This window comes from Talpa europaea (assembly GCF_964194135.1).
Source record: "Talpa europaea genome assembly, chromosome: 11".
Lineage (NCBI taxonomy): Eukaryota > Metazoa > Chordata > Mammalia > Eulipotyphla > Talpidae > Talpa > Talpa europaea.
Window position 1 is genome coordinate 97,914,379 of NC_140078.1, and position 19,545 is coordinate 97,933,923.

Below are 19,545 nucleotides of genomic sequence, written 5' to 3' on the forward strand. Positions count from 1 at the left end.
GATCTCTGCTTGCACTCACTCCGCCCTCCCCAACATGGCGCCATCGCCACACCCAATCCTCCCCACTCAAGATGGCGCCCAAGGCGCCACGGCATAATTGCGCCCCTCTCAAGATGGCGCCAACACTAACCCCGGCTACCTCCCGCCCTCTTCAAGATGGCTTTTCCAGTGAGCTTTAACCTTGGGCAATCCCTGACCTTCTTAAAATGGTGGCGGTCTCACGCTACAACATCGGACCTTCTCAAGATGATGCCAACGTCGCAATTTTAGCGTCACGATCGTAACACACATTTCCTGTTGCGCCGGAAGCGGGTATTAGGGGCTTGTGGGAACCAAGGAAGGCTCTGCTTCGGGCCGAGACACTTTGACGCGATCATGGATCGGCGGAAAAAGCCTCTGGACGTGACGGCCTCCTCGGTGAGTGCGGGTATTTATGATTGTCGGGCCTCCGCATCCTCCCCGCCTTCCCGGGCAGGGATCCCCACCTAGCCTGTGTACTTCGCGAGGGCGCCCAGACTTGGCCTCCCATAAACAGAAACCCGGCCCGGCTTTCTCCTCAAACGGGCGCCGGGGCCAACTTTCTTAGTTATCTTGGCTCTTTAATTCGGACATACGCCGGACCAGACTTACCTCCACAGAACCTGGTGTCTTTAACCGTTTGTTTGGGAATGCCCCCGTTACTCCTCAGCGACAACCGGCCGAGGCCTCCCTGACAGCCTTGTTTCCCTCTAAAGTCGGGGAAGAACCCCGGCCTGTGCTTCCTCTGCAGACGCATTTCCCTTCCTGGTTTCTCCTCCAGCCCAGGGACCAGCAGGGACCTCTCAGAACGTTGGAGAGTGTGACCTATTCCCCAGGATTCTACAGTGCTAAGTGTCTCCCACCAGAAACTAAACATTTGTTAGTGCACCCATAGGATCCAGAAAGCTGCAAACATTTAAGTTCTCTTAGACTGACAGGTCAAAAGAAGCAGTGTCATTTCAGAAGTGCCATTTGGCAACTGATACTTTTCTGAGCATCTTTCTTGTAAAATGCAAAAGTAGTTGAACAGGAAAATGTGTGGCTAGAAAATCGTCGTGGCTAAGAAGGCTTAGAAGAAAAGATGAAATTTCTGTTTTAAAATTTTTGGAATATTAGCACCTGTCCTTTGCATTAATAAAATCCTGCTAACATTATTTTAATAGGATTTCCTCCAGAATACAAATCATTGAATTCAGCCATTTGGATTTCCCTTAAAAGTTAGCCTGTGATGCTGGGCTTTGCAAGTATGCGATTTGTAAATGACCCAATGTATAAGCAACTTTACCCAGACCCTTAAAAGGAAAGTCAGTATATCCTTTTAGGCAGAATAACCAATGGTGACTGACAACTGAGGGGGGTGGGCACAGGTACCCAGTCGGTTGCATTGTTGCTTTGCCCTCGCCCTTACTGAACCCTGTGGTTCGCCTAAACATAGTTTCTAAAACATACGGAATAAAATTTGGAACTGTTCCTTCTCACTCTGTCCACTTTATTTCTAGCTCTTGAAATGTTGCCTATTTTTTGAGACTTAGCTCAGAGCTGCTTCTTATCATTCAAATTGTAGAAAATGCTTCCTTAGCAGATCTTGTATGCTACTTTCTTCCACTGTTAAAGACATTTACAACATCTAACTTGTAGTATAAGTTAGTATGTTATCGTACTAGCTTGCATGTTTTTGGAGACAGGAGTATGTCTACTTCATATTTGTATCCAGATCTTCAGTGTTAAGTACCAGGCACACACTGTGGTACCAGACACATTTTGCTTTAGAAATAATGAGCTGTTGTGATGATTAAATGAAATTACAATTTGAAAAAGCCAAGTACCATGGCTGTCAGAGAAGGTGCTTAGTGGTGTTAGTTGATGCTGAATCTAAAAGAGTTAGATTTCACTTACTTTGCTTTGTTCTTTTCCCCTTATCCAGAGAAAGCTTTTCTATGTCGAAAGAGTAGAAATGCATTTTCAGCAGAGCTGTGATGAAATATGGTCTGGTTTTGGATTTGTATTGGATTCTGTATTTGAATATTTAATTTTGTCCATTTTTAGGAATTTAAAATTTTCTTTTTTTTTTTTTTAAAGATTTATTTATTTATAAGAACCAGGATACAGGCCAGATGCACGGGAGGGTGAGAGGACTCACCAGAGACAGAGAGGGGAACAGAACAGGCAGACTGATGAAATACACTGCTGAGGGGAGCAGCGGGAGCAGCAGGAGAGGTCTGCCTTGCCAAGTGGGACCCTCGCTGAACCGGCGCTGCAGAGGCTGTGACAGCTTCACAGCGTGGCGCTCAACCGCCTGCGCCACCAGGGGAGGCCCTAAAATTTTCTTTAAGAATTGCAGTAACAAAAATCTAGTCATTCATTAGAATTAATTAAATGTTTTTGTTTGCTTATTGTTTTATTTTAGTTGGTAGACCTTAAAGCTGAACTCTTCCGAAAACAAGAAGAATTCAAACAAGAAAAGCTTCTAAAAGATTCTGGAGTTTTGGGAAAACCAAAAACAGCTAATAAGGTAAAACTAATATCTAATTATCTCCATTGAGTCCAGCCATGGTGAAATTATACAATATTTAGTTTTTTTTGAAAATGTCCAGAGTGTATACTGCAGATAAATGTTAAGAAAAAAATATCTAGTGTTTGAACATCTACATGAAGTGATTTTAACATTAAATAGAAGTTAGTGAGATTACCTAAAAGCACATTTAGTGCTCTAATTCTTTAGCACCACTTTTGAAGTAGTACATGCTATTCATAAGTGGTTTATTTACATTCTTTTGGAGATCATCTGGTTATGTTGGCATTAAAAATCCAAATAAAGATAAACAATTGATGCTATAAAAGTATAGCAGAAAATATCAAGGTCTTTAAGAATTGTGAATGGCTTTCCAATTGTACATATAATGATATCTACTATTTATATTAATTCTGTGCAATGTAAATGTAAAATACATATATATAATGATATCTACTATTTATATTAATTCTGTGCAATGTAAATGTAAAATACATATTAGAGTCTTTAGGTTGTAATTATTCAGGAGGGAAAAAATAGAGAAGTAACCATACAGTTTTATAAAGAAATTCTTTATGTAATTTAGGGCTTTCCTTCAGCTCTAGTTTGTCTGCAGGATATAGAGTGACTGCCAGGACATTTACTCACCTCCCTTGATACCTAAAATCTCCTTTTTTCCTTCTGATGTACAAGTAGAGTGGTTTTTGCCGTCATTTTATGGTTTGTTTTATCTTTTTAAATTATTCTCCAGAAACCAAGTATTTGGAGCAAGCAGAATGCAGGGGTTTCAAACCGAGCTGAGAAGGATGCTGAGCAGAAGATTGAAGAACAGAAGACTTTGGACAAAGCAAGGTAAAGTTAAACTGAAAATGTTACCTTGGAGGCTGCCCACGTGAAGAGATGACAGTTCGATTCTTGCTCTTTTTGATTTACAATTTTAATTTTTGTCAGATGTACTTGTAATTGTATTATAAAAAGAAAAAACAAGCTCAGTTTCAAAGGTGAGCCTGATTCCCATACCAAGCCTTTGGTAGGCACTAGGATTAATAACAAGTGTTTAAGAAGTTCCCATGACTGTTCTGGGATGCTGGGTGGCGTGACATTAGCATTCAGAAACCGAATTTTCATCCCAACTTTTTATTTTGAAAAATTTCAAACCAGTAAAATAATCGAAAGAAAAGTACAGTGATATTCTAATGTCCTTTACCTAAATTCACCAATTCGTCACATTTCTTTTGCTGTCTCTTTCCCTCTTTCCTGCCCTTTTACCCCTTTTTCCTCTTTCCCTCTTTTCCTTCTCTCCTCTCCTCCTCCTTCCCCCCCGGCCCCCTTCCTGCTCCCAGGTGTAGAGAAATTTTGCTAGATAGCATGATACTTTAAATGTTTCAGCTTAGATCTTCTTGGCACAAGGACTTACTTTATCTTACATGACCACAATACTGCTGTCATACCCATGAAATTTCACATCGATAAATATTGTTAGCTATTTTGTGGTCCCTATTCAGGCTTCACCACTTATCCTAGTAAGTTGAGACCTTTATAGTTTTTTTAAAAATCAAACCCAATATTCAGTCACAGATTACACATTTAGTTGTCATATTCTTTTAGTCTCTTTTAAACTAGAAAATTCCTTTGCTTTTTTGTTGTTTGTTGGCATTTTTGAAGAGTCCAGGCCAGTTATTTCTCCAGTGTCCCACAATCTGATTTGCGTCACATTAACTGTTTTTGGTGAGGGTGCTCCATACGTGATGATTTGTCCTTCCCATGAATCACGTCAGCATTCACATCTGTTCAGATCATTTTTGGTGATACTTGGTTTCATTACTTGATTATCACTTGCTACTTACCAGTTTACATTGAGGATTTCAAAGTGATTATTTCTTTTCTTTTTTTTTTTTTTTAAGATTTATTTATTTATTTATACAAGCACTGGGTACAGTCAGAAGCATGGGAGGGTGAGAGGATTCACCAGAGAGGGGAGCAGAGCAGGCAGAAGGACTGAAGTACACTGCTGAGGGGAGCAGCGGGCGGTAGGAGAGGTCTGCGTGCCATGCGGGACCCTCCTCCGGTGGCCGGGGAGCAGCTGGGTATCGAACCAGCGCTGCAGAGGCTGCAGGCAGCTTTGCAACCCAGCGCTCAACCGCTGCGCCACCGGGGAGGCCCTCAAAGTGATTATTTCTAATTCTGTCACTCTTGGTATTTTTTTCATTTGCTTTGTTAGCTGGCACTCTTCTGTAAACAAGAGCCGTCCTATTTGCCCTATCTCCCTGGACTCAGCGAGAAGCCCAGGTGTCACTGTCTGTCCTGATAACCCCGGATGCTCTTAGGCACATTGCAAAATAAAAGCTCTGCAGTTGTAAACAGTGGTTCCTAAGCTTGCTTAGCTCGATCAGGTCTGAAAACAAAAGGCAGCAATTTGCCCAATTGGGGAATTGTTTTTCTTAGCATTTGACCTCAACATGCGCGAGACTTTACTTGATATGTTCAATTTGAGACATCTTTATCACTACTGGGCATATTCTCAGAATTTTGTCTTCACTGAAAGGTCCCATAGTCTTTTATTATTTATTCCTTACTCTGGCCCTTTGCTGTGGTTTTTCTTTTCCAATAAGTTTTTACATAATGCTTTGGTTTCTTTGTGCTTCGTAAATTCCAAGAGAGCTAGGTTCTGCCTAGGTGCTCCTTGCTAAAACTGTGCTTGGCATGGAGGAAGCATGCAAAGCCAAGTCTTTATGACCTAGATGATGGAGCTGAAATTGACACGTCAAGTAATTAATCTTCATGATACCCCTAAGAGGCGGTGCTGTGTTTCGCATCTGTTAGGCAGTAGGAACTGAGGCAGAGAGAGGTTACTGAGCTTGCTCCAGAGCACATAGCCAGGTGATCAAGTCCTTTGCTGCCTCGGGACGCCATCAGGATGCAATTGCCCCTATGAGGAAGTGTGAGCCTTCACAAGTGAAAGCTCAGGTGACTTCTTGGGGCTCTTTACCATCATTAAATATTTCTAGAATAAAGAATTGTCAGTCTTACCTGGTCTGCACTCACTAAACTCATAAATGTCACCAGCATTAATGTGAGCAGAGAGGCTATATAATTGAAATACCAACTTTGATGTCTTATTTTTATTAACTATGTGTCACGAGTAAGTCATGTTCTGTATAAAACAGGCATATTTTAACAGATTTATAAAAAGTTGGTCTCCAGCTCCTTTAGAGAAGCCTAATAAGCTGTAGAGCCTGTGTCTGCAAACAGTAATTCAGAGACTTGCATTAAATTTGGATTTCCTTTGGGAAGGGTGCAAATAGAAAATGTTTTTGTTCAGGCACCTTTTTACTTTTTGGTACTTATTTAAGTTGCATTTGGCATCTAAATTAAGTTGGAATCTTAGTTCATTCATTTAGACATTCTAGCGATCAAGCGCCTGCTGTGTCATTGTTTTAGGTGCTGGGATACAGTCACGAATGAGTGGCATGCAGGCTGTGCGTTCCCGGAGCTCATGTTTTCATTGGCAAAGTGGACGTAGTTATGTCTGAGGGCCCCCTGGGGGCAGCAGTAGTCAGCTCTGGTCTGACCGCCTCATCAGGCTGAGGGCAGTTACAAGACCTTTTTAGTACTTGTCTTGTTTTTTTCTCCTAGGGAGAAATTGGAAGAAAAAGCCAAATTGTACGAGAAAATGACGAATGGAGACTTTATTGGTAAATAACAATTATTTGTTTTTACTTCTTAATGTTCTGTAACGCACACTGTGCCCTATGTTATTTATTAAAAGAACTAAGAATAGAGAATTTAAAAAATCAAATTGATTATGTTCTTTGTAGCATTGTATTATAGCATTAGATGTGAAGTTTCAGGTGTTTATCATTAAAAATCAACATCTGTATATACTATATTAAGTTCACCACTAAAACATCTAATTCTGTCCTTCTCTATACAATTTATCCTTTTTACCCAGTTTACTCAGTACTTTTTAAGAATTAAATTGAAAACTTTCTGCATCACCACAGAGACAGCAATGATTTTCTGATTTCCAGGTGGGTGCTGGGCCACATGTTAGGGTCTCTGAGAGAACAGGTAAGACAGTGTAAGACAGACTCTGCCTCTGCTCTCCAGGGGGATGTCATCAGTGCAGGAAAATGACACAGAACAAAGCAAAGTTGGGAAACAAGATGTAAATGGATCCTGAAGAGTCCACAGCTGTTTTAAAAAAACTGAACTGGAGAAATCATGGTTATGTCCGGGCACTGGATTAATGTTTCATTTCTCCCCTTTTAGCTTTTTTTCTTTAATGTGTTTATGATTGCTTTTAAGAAAATAATAGCAATAAACCCTTCTTTCCTCACACCCAGAAAAAGAAAACCCAGCCTACATGTTAACAGTGGTGAGATTTCACACACAATACAGGTTCATTGCCACAAAGCAGGGACAGTGAGCACCTGCAAGGGGAAAGGTGGGCTCTGCATGGGTCTTACCAACTTTGGAGAGATGGGGAAAGGACTCTACCGGGGAGAGCACATCAGCGAAGGGAGGAATAGGTGAAATTGGCAGGGAGATTCACATGGCTGGGCTTAGGGCCCAGGAAAGGGGGCAGTGGGAGAGAAGCCTGACAACTCTGGTTGCTGCTCAGCCGGCAGAGCTCTGCCTTCACAGACTGCAGAGACGTGATCCCTGTGTGTCAGGGGGCCCAGCACAGGCAGGTCAGGCAAAGCTGGGGACCACAGGGAGGGGCTTTGTTTTGTTGTCTTCCTGTACAAACAGCGGCCCAGACAAGATGGCATCAGCCAGAACCTCATTGTTTTCCCAGGCTTGTCACTCAGCGCTGGGAGTACCTCTTTCCCATTTGAGCTGTTTTGTGGCCTTTTTAAATGTTTTATTGAAATCTTTTCCTTTTGAGTCAAACTTTACTAATGTTATTAATATGGAAATAAGGTCCAAAGAAGTGTGCCCGTGAACCTGCTTCTGCCCCAGCAGGCAGGCCAACCTCGTGGTAGGATATGGATTTGGGTGTTTGAGCAAGTGAAGTTTTGCACTCTCAGTTATTCCCCACTGCTCAGTAATAGCTACCCTGGGTTAAATTAAAGTCCTGGATTGCTGTTTAACATCCAGTGTGCCCCCTCTAGGTCCTGGCACTGTGCTTTGCCCTAAAGTGTGTTCACTGGGTTGAAAAGAATTCAGATGGCTTCTTTTACCTACGTTGTAACCCTTCAGACACCATACCCCCACGGTGTAATTAGGGTACATGAAACAGCCCACCTGATTAGAGCAGTGTGTCACCTGTGCCGGTGATGGTCTCTGTGGTCCGATGACCTGAGACATATGATTCCGCCTCTGTGTGTATGGTTGGCTGGATCTGTCTCCTGAAGTCAGTTTTGTTACCTTAAAATCGCATTCTGAGATGGTATTGCTCTCAGACCATATCCTGGTGAAGCTCAGGCATTTTAGATTTTTTGTATGGGATGTGTATCCAGTAGCCTGTTTCTAGCCGTCAGGCCCTTGTAGGCTGTGTCTTTTTAAGCATCGACTAGTGAGCTGTCCAGAGCCTGTGGGGACACCTGGCCATGCGTGTGACTACGTCGTGTCAATTTGTGTGCTTTTCTTCTTCGATATCAAGAATCTGAAGGTTGATTTTTGTGTCCTAGATGAAGAAGTGGAGGATATGTATCTTGTGGATTTTACACAGAAGATCATAGACAAGCATAAAGAGATGGCAGCATTTAATGCCAATAGAGACTCTAGAAGAGTGGGAGAAAGAGATGACGATGAAGACAACCTTTCTGAAAAAGATATACCGCCTCCCCAGGACCCCAGTGAAGAATGGTGGGTAAATCATATACAATTTGAACACAGCAGCATTGACAGACTCATGTTTACTTTTTGAGAGTGATTTTGCTTGTTACCAAACTTCTCTTTTTGTTTTTCCTCACTTTTCTTCTTTTGACACTCGATATGAAGTAACACTGGGTTTGCAGATGTAGAAATAGTAGTTAAGAGAAAGAAATAATTACATGTGAAGACTGATTTCCTGCCATGTTCCAAGCCCTGTGTCTGGCGCAGGAGGCATTGATAGGCCTGGTTCACAGGTGTAAGAGTGTTGTTCCAGCAGAAGCCCGTTGCTCTGACACATGACACGTGAGCTGCTCCCTTACCTGTGTCTATGCACACTTCGAGGAGAGGCTGCCTGGCTGGGGCATGCTCTCTGTTTGGGCTGTGATGTTGCTGGCCGTGTGGCTTTAGGCCTGGTTGCCTCGCACCTTGACAGCCCGGCTCCACCATTCACTCTCAATATTGCCCAGAACTTAGTCCTGCCTACACCGAGGCAGGCAGGGGTGGTGATGCCTAGTTCCCATAAACTCCCTTCAGAAAGTAAGATATTCTAGATTCCCCAAGAATCTGCTGTCTCTGAAGTATAAGCAGATTCTATAAGCCTTTCTTGAAATTATTGTACCTTTTACTTGTATGTAGGTAAATGCTAGAGAAAACCAAACTAGTTTTTTGTTACTGAGAAACCAATGTGTGGTAGTAGAGAGACCAGAATGAAAATTACATTGTAATGATTTTCTCTGCCTAAGACACTTTATTGTCTAGAAACTGGTCCAAAAGTACTTGAGGTTGTTAGAGATGACACCATGAAAGGACCGTGGGAGTCAGCCGTCCTGAGCATTTTCCCTTCCCAGCCCAGATAACCTCGCCTTCGGAGTGTTGTTAGGAACTGCTTGGGTTGTGTGCAGCATTTGTTGATCTTTTGTCATCCAGTGGCCCTGTGGGCAGTAGTCCTTCATGAGCTGAAGGAACACCCCCACTGCTTAGGATCACAGACCCACCTCTCATAGTACTGAGGGGATCTGCATTGGTCCAGAAGCAACATTTGCATTTGGATAGAACAGGTGTCTTCTTACCTGCCCAGAAAAAGCTTACACTTCGAGTAGGTATCTGACTGAATGCTTGCTACAAGCAGTCGAAAGAGAAGCACATTCAAGGCCTTCTTCATCAATGCTTCATCAATGCATTGTGAGCTTGCATGATTTCTCCTTTATCTGAGCTTGTAGTACTGAAATATACTTCCTGCCCCTTTGGGTCCTACCTTTTTTTAATTATTGACGCAGAACTACTTCATTACCAGAGAGAGATTTGAGGCAAGTTTTTCATGCTCTTATGTCCTGCCTAAGGCTGCCAGGAAGTGTTGCGTGGGCATGTGCTGCCACTTCCCAGAGCCTCCTGCGGGTGGCCTGACTCTGAGTCCTCCTGAATTACTCCTGGACCTCGGGGGGATTGTTTCCCCAAGGGCTTGCTCAGTGATTGCTGATTACATGGAGACCTTGCTAACTCCTTTCTGCCCTTTCTGGTCTCATGGGACCTGTGAGTTTTGGAGGCCTTCTCCCGGAACAGAATAGCCTGTGATTGCTTTTCATAGCAGGAATCTCATCTTCTTTGAAAGGTTTAATGTCTTCCCCCCCTTATTAATGCCTGTATGATTATAGGCAATTTGTCAGTGATTTGAAGAGTTTGGAGGGCATTAAAGGTGTCACATGCTACCATATGGTGAAGGGAGAAGCATTGCTAGCGGTTCTGACATTCTTTTTGTTTTTAAATTAAACTCCATAATTGTGCTGCTTGTAAAATCCTTTTGGTGGTTAAGTTCCAGGTGGTGGAAAATCTTTCTGCAGAAATACTGTAAATAATTACATGGACCATCTGGCTGGATGCTTTTCTTTCTCTGTTCATCTGGGGAAAAAAAAGATGAAGAGGAAGAGAGGAATTGCTTTCTGCAGTTGGAGGTTTTGTTTCTTGGGGCAATCAGTTTTAGGACTATAGTCATGGATTACCAAACATCCAGTTTGTAAATTATGGGCTAACAGTTGGAATCAGCGTGTGTGAAAGAAATTGCTAGCAACAGCAAAGCCGCATGCATGGGAATCTGACCTTGAATAGGTCCACCAGAACTGGTCCCTTTCTGTGTGTTTAGCTAAAAGTTGTGGGAGATTCCCTGCCCATAATTAAAAAAAAAAAATCCATTGCAATATACAAATGAAGTGTTTTCCATGAAAACCTGTCCCTCTTTCTCTTGCAAGAAGTCAAAGTATTTCCTGTTGCTTTACTATCAGCCTGACTCCCTGCTTGCACAGCTGTCAAGTTGGGGCATATATGAGGAAAGAACAGCACAGGGTAAAAGATAACAGGTAGACCCACTGCTAAGAAACAGAATGTGTATTGCATGGCTTCCTCCCTTCCCAAAATACTATGATTTATATTAAGAAATTTCTAATTGATTGGGAAGAATTGAACCATTCAGAAGAAATAAAGAATGTCAGATTTGGGAAGACAGGAAATGAGCAAGTTGAGAATCTGTTACAGAGGATTTATTACAATGCTGACAAGATATTTGGAATTAGAAGCCAGAATAAGCTAAATCCTGCGATGTTGCAACAGTGGTCGGTCTGGAGTATTTATCTTTGAAATCAGAGTACATGATCAGCTATTTTCGGCAGTTTTTATTTATTTATTTTTAATGTTTGTTTATTTTTGTGTAGAAGAACTGGGGTGTAGGCCAGAGGTGCGGGGGTTGGTGAGAGGATTCACCAGAGAAGGAGGGGGGAGCAGAACAGGCGGATCTACTGAAATACATCAGTAGATGTAAGGGGAGTAGATGTAAGGGAGCAGCAGGAGAGCCGGGAGAGGTCTGCTGTGCCATGTGGGTCAGCTCCCTGGCCAGGGATCCAACTCAGGCTGTACACTGAGACTTAACTCCTAGGCCACCAGGAGGCCCAGTTTTCCTCAGTTTTTAGAACTAAGATTAATAAAAAGCACAAGGAGCTTATTGTGTGCCAGCTTTTAACCTTAAAAGGCAAGTTCTGATTCATGGTTGTCACTTTCTGGTATGCGGGTTTTCTTGACGGTGACGCCTATGTCGGTTGTTTACTGGACACCAGCTCCTTCACCAGGGAACTGTACATCAGATGCAGACTTCACATCTTTGCACTTTTATTTCAGGGTGGATTATGTGGACTCTCTAGGGCGATCCCGACGCTGTATGAGAAAGGATTTGCCACATCTGCTGGAGATGGATAAAAATCTTCAGGGAAGGCTGTAAGTGTATGACAATACAGGTCTGAAATGTAGACACAGATTGTCTGGTAGGGGAGGCTATTTTTAATTATCTTTGTTGTTCTAAAAAGGAAACTCTTTTTAATGCGTAAGAAAATTAGTGTTTAGCATTCATATATGCACTACTCCACCCGCAGGGAGCAACCTGAATGGTTCATCATCCATATTGTTAGCAGCTAAAAGGTCAGAGCTATATCTGCTTAGTTGGAAGGAGGTCTAGTTATGAAAATCAAATATATAATAAACCCAAACAAAACCAACAAATGTCAGTGGAGAAAGTTGTTTAAGGGGCAGGAGGGACTTAACATCAACTTTTTCTGTATAGATGTTTGCATTTTTAGAGCTAGATTTGTTTTTCCCTGTGTGTGCTAAGAGCAACCTAAGAGCTAACTGACTGAAACATCCCAAGGAATAAAATTACTCTCACAAAGGGCAGGTTTTGAGCAGGAAGGGTTGGGAGAACTTTGTCCAAGTTCTCCAGGTCCAGGCATGGGCAGAGAGCCCTGGGTCTGGCACAGAGGCCCTGAGCTCCAGGATGTAAAGGCCGGCAGGCCGCAGCATGATCAGCTGCCGAGGCACCGTATAAAGACGGCACATAGGAGCCTGGCTCCCTCCTCCCTCTGTCAACCCGGGACCAGGGTGGGGAGGAAAGTGATTTGTCTGTAGATTCCATTATGCTACTAGAACAAGGTGACTGCTTATTGAAAAAAGGTGGAGCTAGCTTTTGCAATTCCCTATGCTGTCGTGGGTCAGAAGCAAACCTCTGTCAGGAACTGTCTGTTAGCCAGAGCCGTGTGGCCACGACCACTGACTGGACTGCAGCATTGCTGTGGCACAGCTCTTGGCTAAAGATAGCTTCTGCTCTGTTCTCCTGCTAGTTTCATCAGTCCTGCTAATGAGAAGACCTTACTGTCTGAAGATATGAGGAAAGAACTTCAGCGCCAGCAGTGGGAGGAAGAAGAAAGGGAAGCCCTAAAACGGCCCATGGGCCCTCTGCATTATGAGGACATTCGTGAAAATGGTATAAACATCTTTACTTTTTTTTTCATCTTGAACTAATGGCAAGCATAAGGTAGCAGCTCTTTTGAAATTGAAAATATCCCCTTTGTTCATTTGATAGTCTAAAATAAGAAGTACTCATAGTGCAAATACCTTCTTACAGAGGCTCTGTCAAGCCCAAAGTTTGTCCTCCAGGAGAAGTGGACATAGCTTCTGGCTGAAAATTCGTGAATTTTTGTTACACATGTCACTCCACATGCAGAGTGAGATCTACTTCAAAAATTTTTTTCAACTTGTGTCAAATATCACAAGTTTTGCTGTGGTAAGAAATTTGAACTGAGTCTAAGTTAGTGATCAGGAAAATCTAATCTTTGGTTAATTTCGACTAATTTCAGAGGCTCGGCAACTTGGTGTTGGATATTTTGCCTTTGCCCGAGATAAAGAGCTAAGAAACAAGCAAATGAAAACGTTAGAGATGCTGCGTGAACAGGTACGGGCTACACTCAGAGTTGGTGTTAAGAAAGATTTGAGCGGTTCCTTCCATGTTGGACCATAGTGCAAAAGGGAAAATCTAGTGAAGGGAATTCATGTGGCTGTTCCGAATGCCCTCCTGGATTTCAGAAGTAATTGCCGTGCTGTTTTAGTGTTTCAGACTTTAAAATTGTAATTGCTCAGAAGTAACCTGCTTGACTTTGGTGTCTCAAATATCGTGCATTCTGAGTGGCCTGGGTAGGAAATCAGACAGTCATTTAAGGCACTAAGGAGTAGAACAGAAATCAGTTGGTTTTCTTAAATATTAAGCATTCCAGGCTGCTCCATGAACTTCAGAAAACATCAGAGGGCTTCATAGGCCTTCTTTTGAATATCTCAGGGATAACTTCATAGAGGTGGTATGAAAATCAGTCTGTTTTCATTTTTTTTAATTTTTAAAAAAGATTTATTTATGCATACAAGAGCTGGGGTATAGGCCAGAGGTGTGGGGGGGTGAGAGATTCACCAGAGACAGAGTGGGGAACAGAACAGGCAGATTGACCGAAGTACACTGCTGAGGGGAGCTGCGGGCAAGCCAGGAGAGGTTTGCTGCGCCATGTGGGTTGCTCTCTGGCCAGCCAGGGGGTCGAACTTGTGCTGCAGAGGTTGCGAACAGCTTCATAGGTTGCGTCTTAACCCCTTGCGCCACCAGGGAGGCCCCAGTCTGTTCTTAGAATAAAATTAATTCATCCTTTAAAGCAAAAATATTGTCAATTTGGCTTAAAGCAAATAATTTTTAACGTTTTCTACTGTTTAGACAACAGATCAGAGAACAAAACGAGAAAACATAAAGGAGAAGCGAAAGGCTATTTTAGAAGCAAGACTTGCCAAGCTCCGGCAAAAGAAGATGAAAAAATCAAAAGAAGATGGAGCAGAAGAAGAGCACAAAGGTATATTATGGCCCAACTTTCCAAACTTCAAGAGGACAAAGTTTAGTTCACTGATGTCGCACTAATAGAACTGGCAATATGGAAATGAGCCACCTAATTTTATTTTCAAGCAAATAGTATACCTTTGAAGTACGGCCAGCAGCAGTTTTTATAACCCATGCAGAGTGGGATGACACACTCCAAAGAGTATTTTTAGGCTACAGGTCAGGATATTAACAAACAGGACATTGTGTTGCTTGGTAGAATGGCACAGTTTAGTGAGACTGTTGGAGAAAAGATACTTTGAGATAAAGTTCAGTGTGCACACACATGCTTTAGATGTAATATTTTGCTATGGCTGTGGTTATATATTTGTTATGTAGTAACTAAAAATACATATATATTCAAAAAAATCAGATAACAAAATAAAGAATTTAGAACTATGACTATAGACAGCTCCCCAAAAGACTGCTCCAGAAGTTGGTGGTTTGGAGCTTGGTGCCCACTGGCCCTTGGAAGCACTCTTACCACGTGGTTACACTGGCCTCCTAGATGCGCTTGTCTGCGCCAGGCTGCCAGGACAGAAAACCTCCTACAGACTGCCTCACGCAAGATGGAAGTCCTTTTCTCTGTTTTTACACTGCAGGTGGGGAGGTGGCAGAGCAGGTGGTACCTCTGCCCCGATGGCCACCCACCATGGCTGGCTCCCCACACCCTGCTCATAGTCTAGCCCAGGGGGACAGGGGAAAGGGAAGGGGTTTTTTAGAGTGTGAGTAGGAAGTCGCAACCTGTGTGTTTACATCCCACTGGCCAGAAGTTGGTCCTTGGGCCACCCTGACTACACGGAGGCTGGAGAGTGGCCTATAAGCACCCAGCTGCAACTGCGGCGGGGGGCATTCTGTTCCCAAAAAGAAGAGGGAAGCGTGAGTTTTAGAGGTATATAGAGCCCTCCAACCTCTCTCAGAAGACTTGTGCTAAGTCATGCACCTTTTTCTGATTCTGAACAGGACTTCAGTCCAGTGAAAGGAGACCTGACACACTTAGTAACTGGCAGCTCTGTCTGGTTTCGTATAAATACTCTCCTGGTACCATGTTAGACTCCACATGTTGCTTTTCTTTTTTTGCTCTACTCCTAACCATCAGTCATTTTCACAAGATGTGAAGGGCTGCCATGTAAAAATTGTCATTTTCTTTTAAAATATGGCCAAAGTTGAATAGCCTACTCTTGCCAGGCTCCAGCTCTTTCTCATCCTGACTCTCCATGCTTTTCCCGAGACTCTCAATTGTAGTTGAGCATTTGGAGGTTTCTGGTCCACATGATTGCTAGTCTGGGGAAGCAGAGTGACAGTGAGAAACATGGAGCCTTTGAAACCCAACCAAGCTGGGTTTGACCCTGGCTCTTGTCATTTTCCACCTATGTAGCTTCTCTGAGCTTAATTTTCCTTATAAGATAGGGGATGAGATGGGAATGCCAGTACTGACTTTATTAGGGTTGTTACAGGAGTGAAAAGGACATTATATTCCAAGTGCTCAGCCCACTGCCGGGGACGTGATAGATGCTCAGTCATACTGATTGTTACTTTGCTCTCAGGATTAGCATGTTGTGTTTGTTTAATTAAGTACCTTTAAGCGTTACTTTAATGAAGTCTTATTCCCTTATAAAAAAATAGATGGAGATGTTATTGGGCCTTTGCCACCAGAACCAGCTGTGCCAGCTCCACCTGCTGCTGCCCAGAGCAGCAAAGTAGAAGTCATCGTTCAGGAGAGGAAGGACACCAGGCCCGGGGTGCCGCATGTCCGGGAGTGGGACAGAGGAAAAGGTAGGGACGGGCTGCTTTCTGTCAGGGGGACCCCAGATTCTCTGGTCTTCCTGACCAGGGTGTGATTCTACTGCATCTTTGTGGTCCTTTGCAGCTTAAGGAATTCTCCACATCCCCAGATCCCTAAATTTCTTTTTAATACATCTCTTTTGCAAAATGTGATTACAGAAGACCGGGATCTGGGAGCCTTCATGTCAGCAGGCTTTCTTAGATGCACTTGGGTGAAGTTTCCTGAAGTCATGCTGCTTGTAGTCTTACTACTTTCAAATGCTGTGTCTCAGTATCTGCTTTTTAAAATTTGATATTATTTTTGTTCTGTGTTTTTATCACTTTCTTTTGTGCTCAGTTAAAAGCCGTCTGCATGTCGGAATTTTACTTGAATTTAACATGTGGTTCTGTTGAGTTATGCAAAAATTTCCTTTTTCTGTGACCTCTCTTGGGAAAAGGCCCTGGCTTATGTCTCTTTGAAAGAGATCATTTTAGTAGCACATTAGCTCATGCAGTTCAGACTGGTGAGAGAAGGCACTTAAGTAAAAGATAGCCGGTAGGCAAGCGCCTTGAGTTGGAGTTACTGTGAGAAGTAGAGGTGAAATACTCTGCAGAAATTAGGTTTGGACTGGTCCCTTCCAGAACTCAATAAAAGGCAAAATTTGTGTTTTGGTGTGAAGTTCTGATAAAATCACATCAAGCAAATGATTCGAGTATTAGGTTTTTCCTGCCTTTACTCTCAGGTGTAATTTTAGTGCCTTTTCAGCAATGTCTCTAGATCAAGATTTTCCATAGAGCCTTTCTCAAATCTTTTTTTTAAGATTTATTTATTTATACAAGCACTGGGTACAGTCAGAAGTGCAGGAGGGTGAGAGAATTCACCAGAGCCAGAGCGGGGAGCAGAGCAGGCAGAAGGACCGAAGTACACTGCTGAGGGGAGCAGGGGGCCGCAGGAGAGGTCTGTGTGCCATGTGGGACCCTCCTCCAGTGGCCGGGGAGCAGCCGGGGATCGAACCGGCGCCGCAGAGGCTGCGGGCAGCTTCGCAGCCCAGCATTCAACTGCTGAGCCACCAGGGGAGGCCCGCCTTCCTCGAATCTTACCCATCTAGAAATGGTCATTTCCTTTTCTTACACTTTTTGTAGCTGTTATGTGCCCCTTGTATTATAGCTTTGTGTTGCTATCCTTGTTATCCATAGAATTGGAGGTAACTTTTAAGAAATACATAATTAAAAAGTAATATAAAAATTCAACCTATTTGATAATCAGTACGAATAACGCTTCTTCTCATTTTCACTAGAATTTTCTTTTGGATACTGGTCGAAGAGGCAGTCAGATCTCCGGGCTGAGAGAGATCCTGAGTTTGCCCCACCATCGGATTACTTTGTGGGTCAAAAGAGAACGAATTCTTTCAGTAACCAGACGTGGAGCAGACCGGAACCAGCACTGAGTGACCCGGGGCAGCCCTCTGGCCAGAGCCTAAACTCTAGCTCTGCACATGCGTCAGCTACTCCTGCCCCCAGCAGCCCACCACAAGCCCCCCCGGTCACTTTTGAAACTCTGGATGATATGATATCATATTATAAACAAGTAACATGAACTTAAAAACATTCTGAGTTGGGTCTATGTTGTTGATGGCCTTCCTGTCCCATAGCAAGGAAAGTAACTTTCGGGGCTGAATGTATCTTTCTTTTCTGTGCTCTCTCTGGAAGGCACAGACTTCAAGTTGTATTTGTCAGCAGGGAAGAAAGTAAGTGGTACTATGGGAGCTCTTGCCACTTGGCTATTAATTTCTTTCTAATTGGTATGGAGACTTTTATTTGGATTCATGCATAAGCTATATAGAAAAATTGCCCAATATTTGATGCTGAGGAGCTTATAACCTCATCTGTTTCATATTTGCTCCCACAGTGCTCTCAGATTTAAAGGATTTCATGCTTTTCTTTTTGCAGACTCTGATATGTAGATATCATTCTTCCAGGGAGCCAGCTTCCAGGTCAGTTACTGGAGTCTGGAGGGATTTGTGCCTGTCAAACATGGTAAATGGCGGGCCCTAGATAAAGTAGGTAAAGTGACCTGCTCTCCATCAGGCCCCCGAAGCTGCTGGACTGTTAAGCCTTAACATTTGAGATGATAAGGAAGACAAGGGATGAGAACTTAATAATTTGGAGAGGTAGAAACTGAAGTCACTCACTTTCACTGCCATCCATCCTAAGTGAAACTACTACCCGTGCACAGTGGGCATTACTAAGCATGTGTTGAATGACTGGAGTACATGGGGTGGTCGCCTGGCCTGGTCTGAGACCACAGTGCTCCTCCTTAGCAAGAAGAGTGAGTTTTTCAGCTCAGCCTGGCTCCTTGTGCTCCCACTCTGGCCCTTCTCATTCTCAGCTAGCTGAGTCGCCTCAGCCTCCTGACTAGGATCTGACATGGTCCGGCGTAAGTGAGGAGCAGGTATTCCTTTCATTAACAATGGGTGTAGTGAACAAAGGTCTGGAGAGACGTCCTGTGCCCAGGTCCTGTCCCCGTCGTCAGCCTGCCACACCTCAGTGTCCCTCTTTACAGCTGCAGACAAACAGTAGTTTTCCCGCAGACCAATAGGGTTGGATTCTGTAGCTGAGCATGGCCACCCAGAGCCTGAAAATGCCCACTCTCTGGGGGCTTTCGTGGTGTGTGTGGTCTGCAGAGTGTGGCAGTGTTGGCAGTGCCCCTGCTGGCGTAGATTACAGCTGGAGAGTAGAGAAGGTTTAAGTTTGTCTCAAGTCATGTGGGACTTGATGCCATTTGTTCAAGCTCCTATTGGCTCCAGGCTCATGCTTTCTCCAGCACTCTCTGCTTTCAGTCTTGTTGCCCCACTATCAAGCAGTAGTAAACAAACCCAAATTTTTGTAGACTTAATCTGCTAACTTCAGATCAGAGGGCAGCATTGCCAGTTCTAATACTGATCATTCTTTTAACTTAATCAGGCAAATAACCTAGCATACAGATTAAAATCAACTGACTTCAGTTGCATTTTTTGCAGAAATTGACAAGCTGATCCTAAAATTAATTTGGAATTGCAAGGTACCAGGAATATCCGAAACAATCTTGAAAGATTACAGGTGGAAGACTCATACTTGGTGATTTCAAGACTCACTACAGAGCTACAGGAATCAAAACATATGGTACTGCTATAAGGATAGACATAGATCAATGAAATAGAGTACAGAAATAAGTCTGCACATCTGTGGTCAACAGATTATCGATATTGGTACCATCCCATCCAATGGGGAAAGAAGAGTCTCTTAGAAGATTCTGGAACAACTAACTACCATGTGCAAAGAATGAATTTGGACCTTTACCTCACCCCCTGCATAAAAATCTTAAAATGGATCAAAGGGCCAAATAGAAGTACAAAACCAACTGAGACAACTTGTAGGACAGGGGTAGAGAAGAAAAACATTGGAATAAGGAAAGTTACTAGATTCGCTAGAATCAGTAGGAAAAAGGGAAGAAAGGTGGGAAGAGGAGGTGTTTGTAAGTTAGGCCAGAAGGATTTGAGAGGTGGATTGTGGAGGAGGGGCAGGAAACCCAATTAGGCAGCGGTAGGCGTGGAGTAGGAACCCGTGGTTACGGACTGGCCAGTAACAAACTTTGTGGTTGGCCAGGGCGTGGCCAAGCAGTTTGCACGTTGACTCACTAATAACTAAGCCAGATTTTTCCCTAAGATTT

The 19,545-nt window shown here is 43.2% G+C and overlaps 1 protein-coding gene across 2 annotated transcripts; it reads left to right on the forward strand.

Annotated features, from left to right (window-relative positions):
* Positions 1-375: 375 nt before the first annotated feature.
* On the forward strand, positions 376-17,433 carry CCDC174 (coiled-coil domain containing 174; the record flags this gene model as incomplete). Of its 2 annotated transcripts, XM_084247022.1 has the most annotated exons (11): positions 376-417; positions 2,426-2,530; positions 3,282-3,382; positions 6,167-6,225; positions 8,167-8,344; positions 11,516-11,611; positions 12,508-12,650; positions 13,024-13,118; positions 13,917-14,049; positions 15,699-15,848; positions 17,135-17,433. In XM_084247022.1, the coding sequence occupies 11 exons, from the start codon at positions 376-378 to the stop codon at positions 17,431-17,433; spliced, it is 1,401 nt and encodes a 466-aa protein (XP_084103148.1). The 2 variants fall into 2 exon arrangements, with proteins under 2 accessions (XP_084103148.1, XP_084103149.1); XM_084247023.1 differs by lacking the exons at positions 13,024-13,118; positions 13,917-14,049.
* Between the last annotated feature and the right edge of the window lie 2,112 nt (positions 17,434-19,545).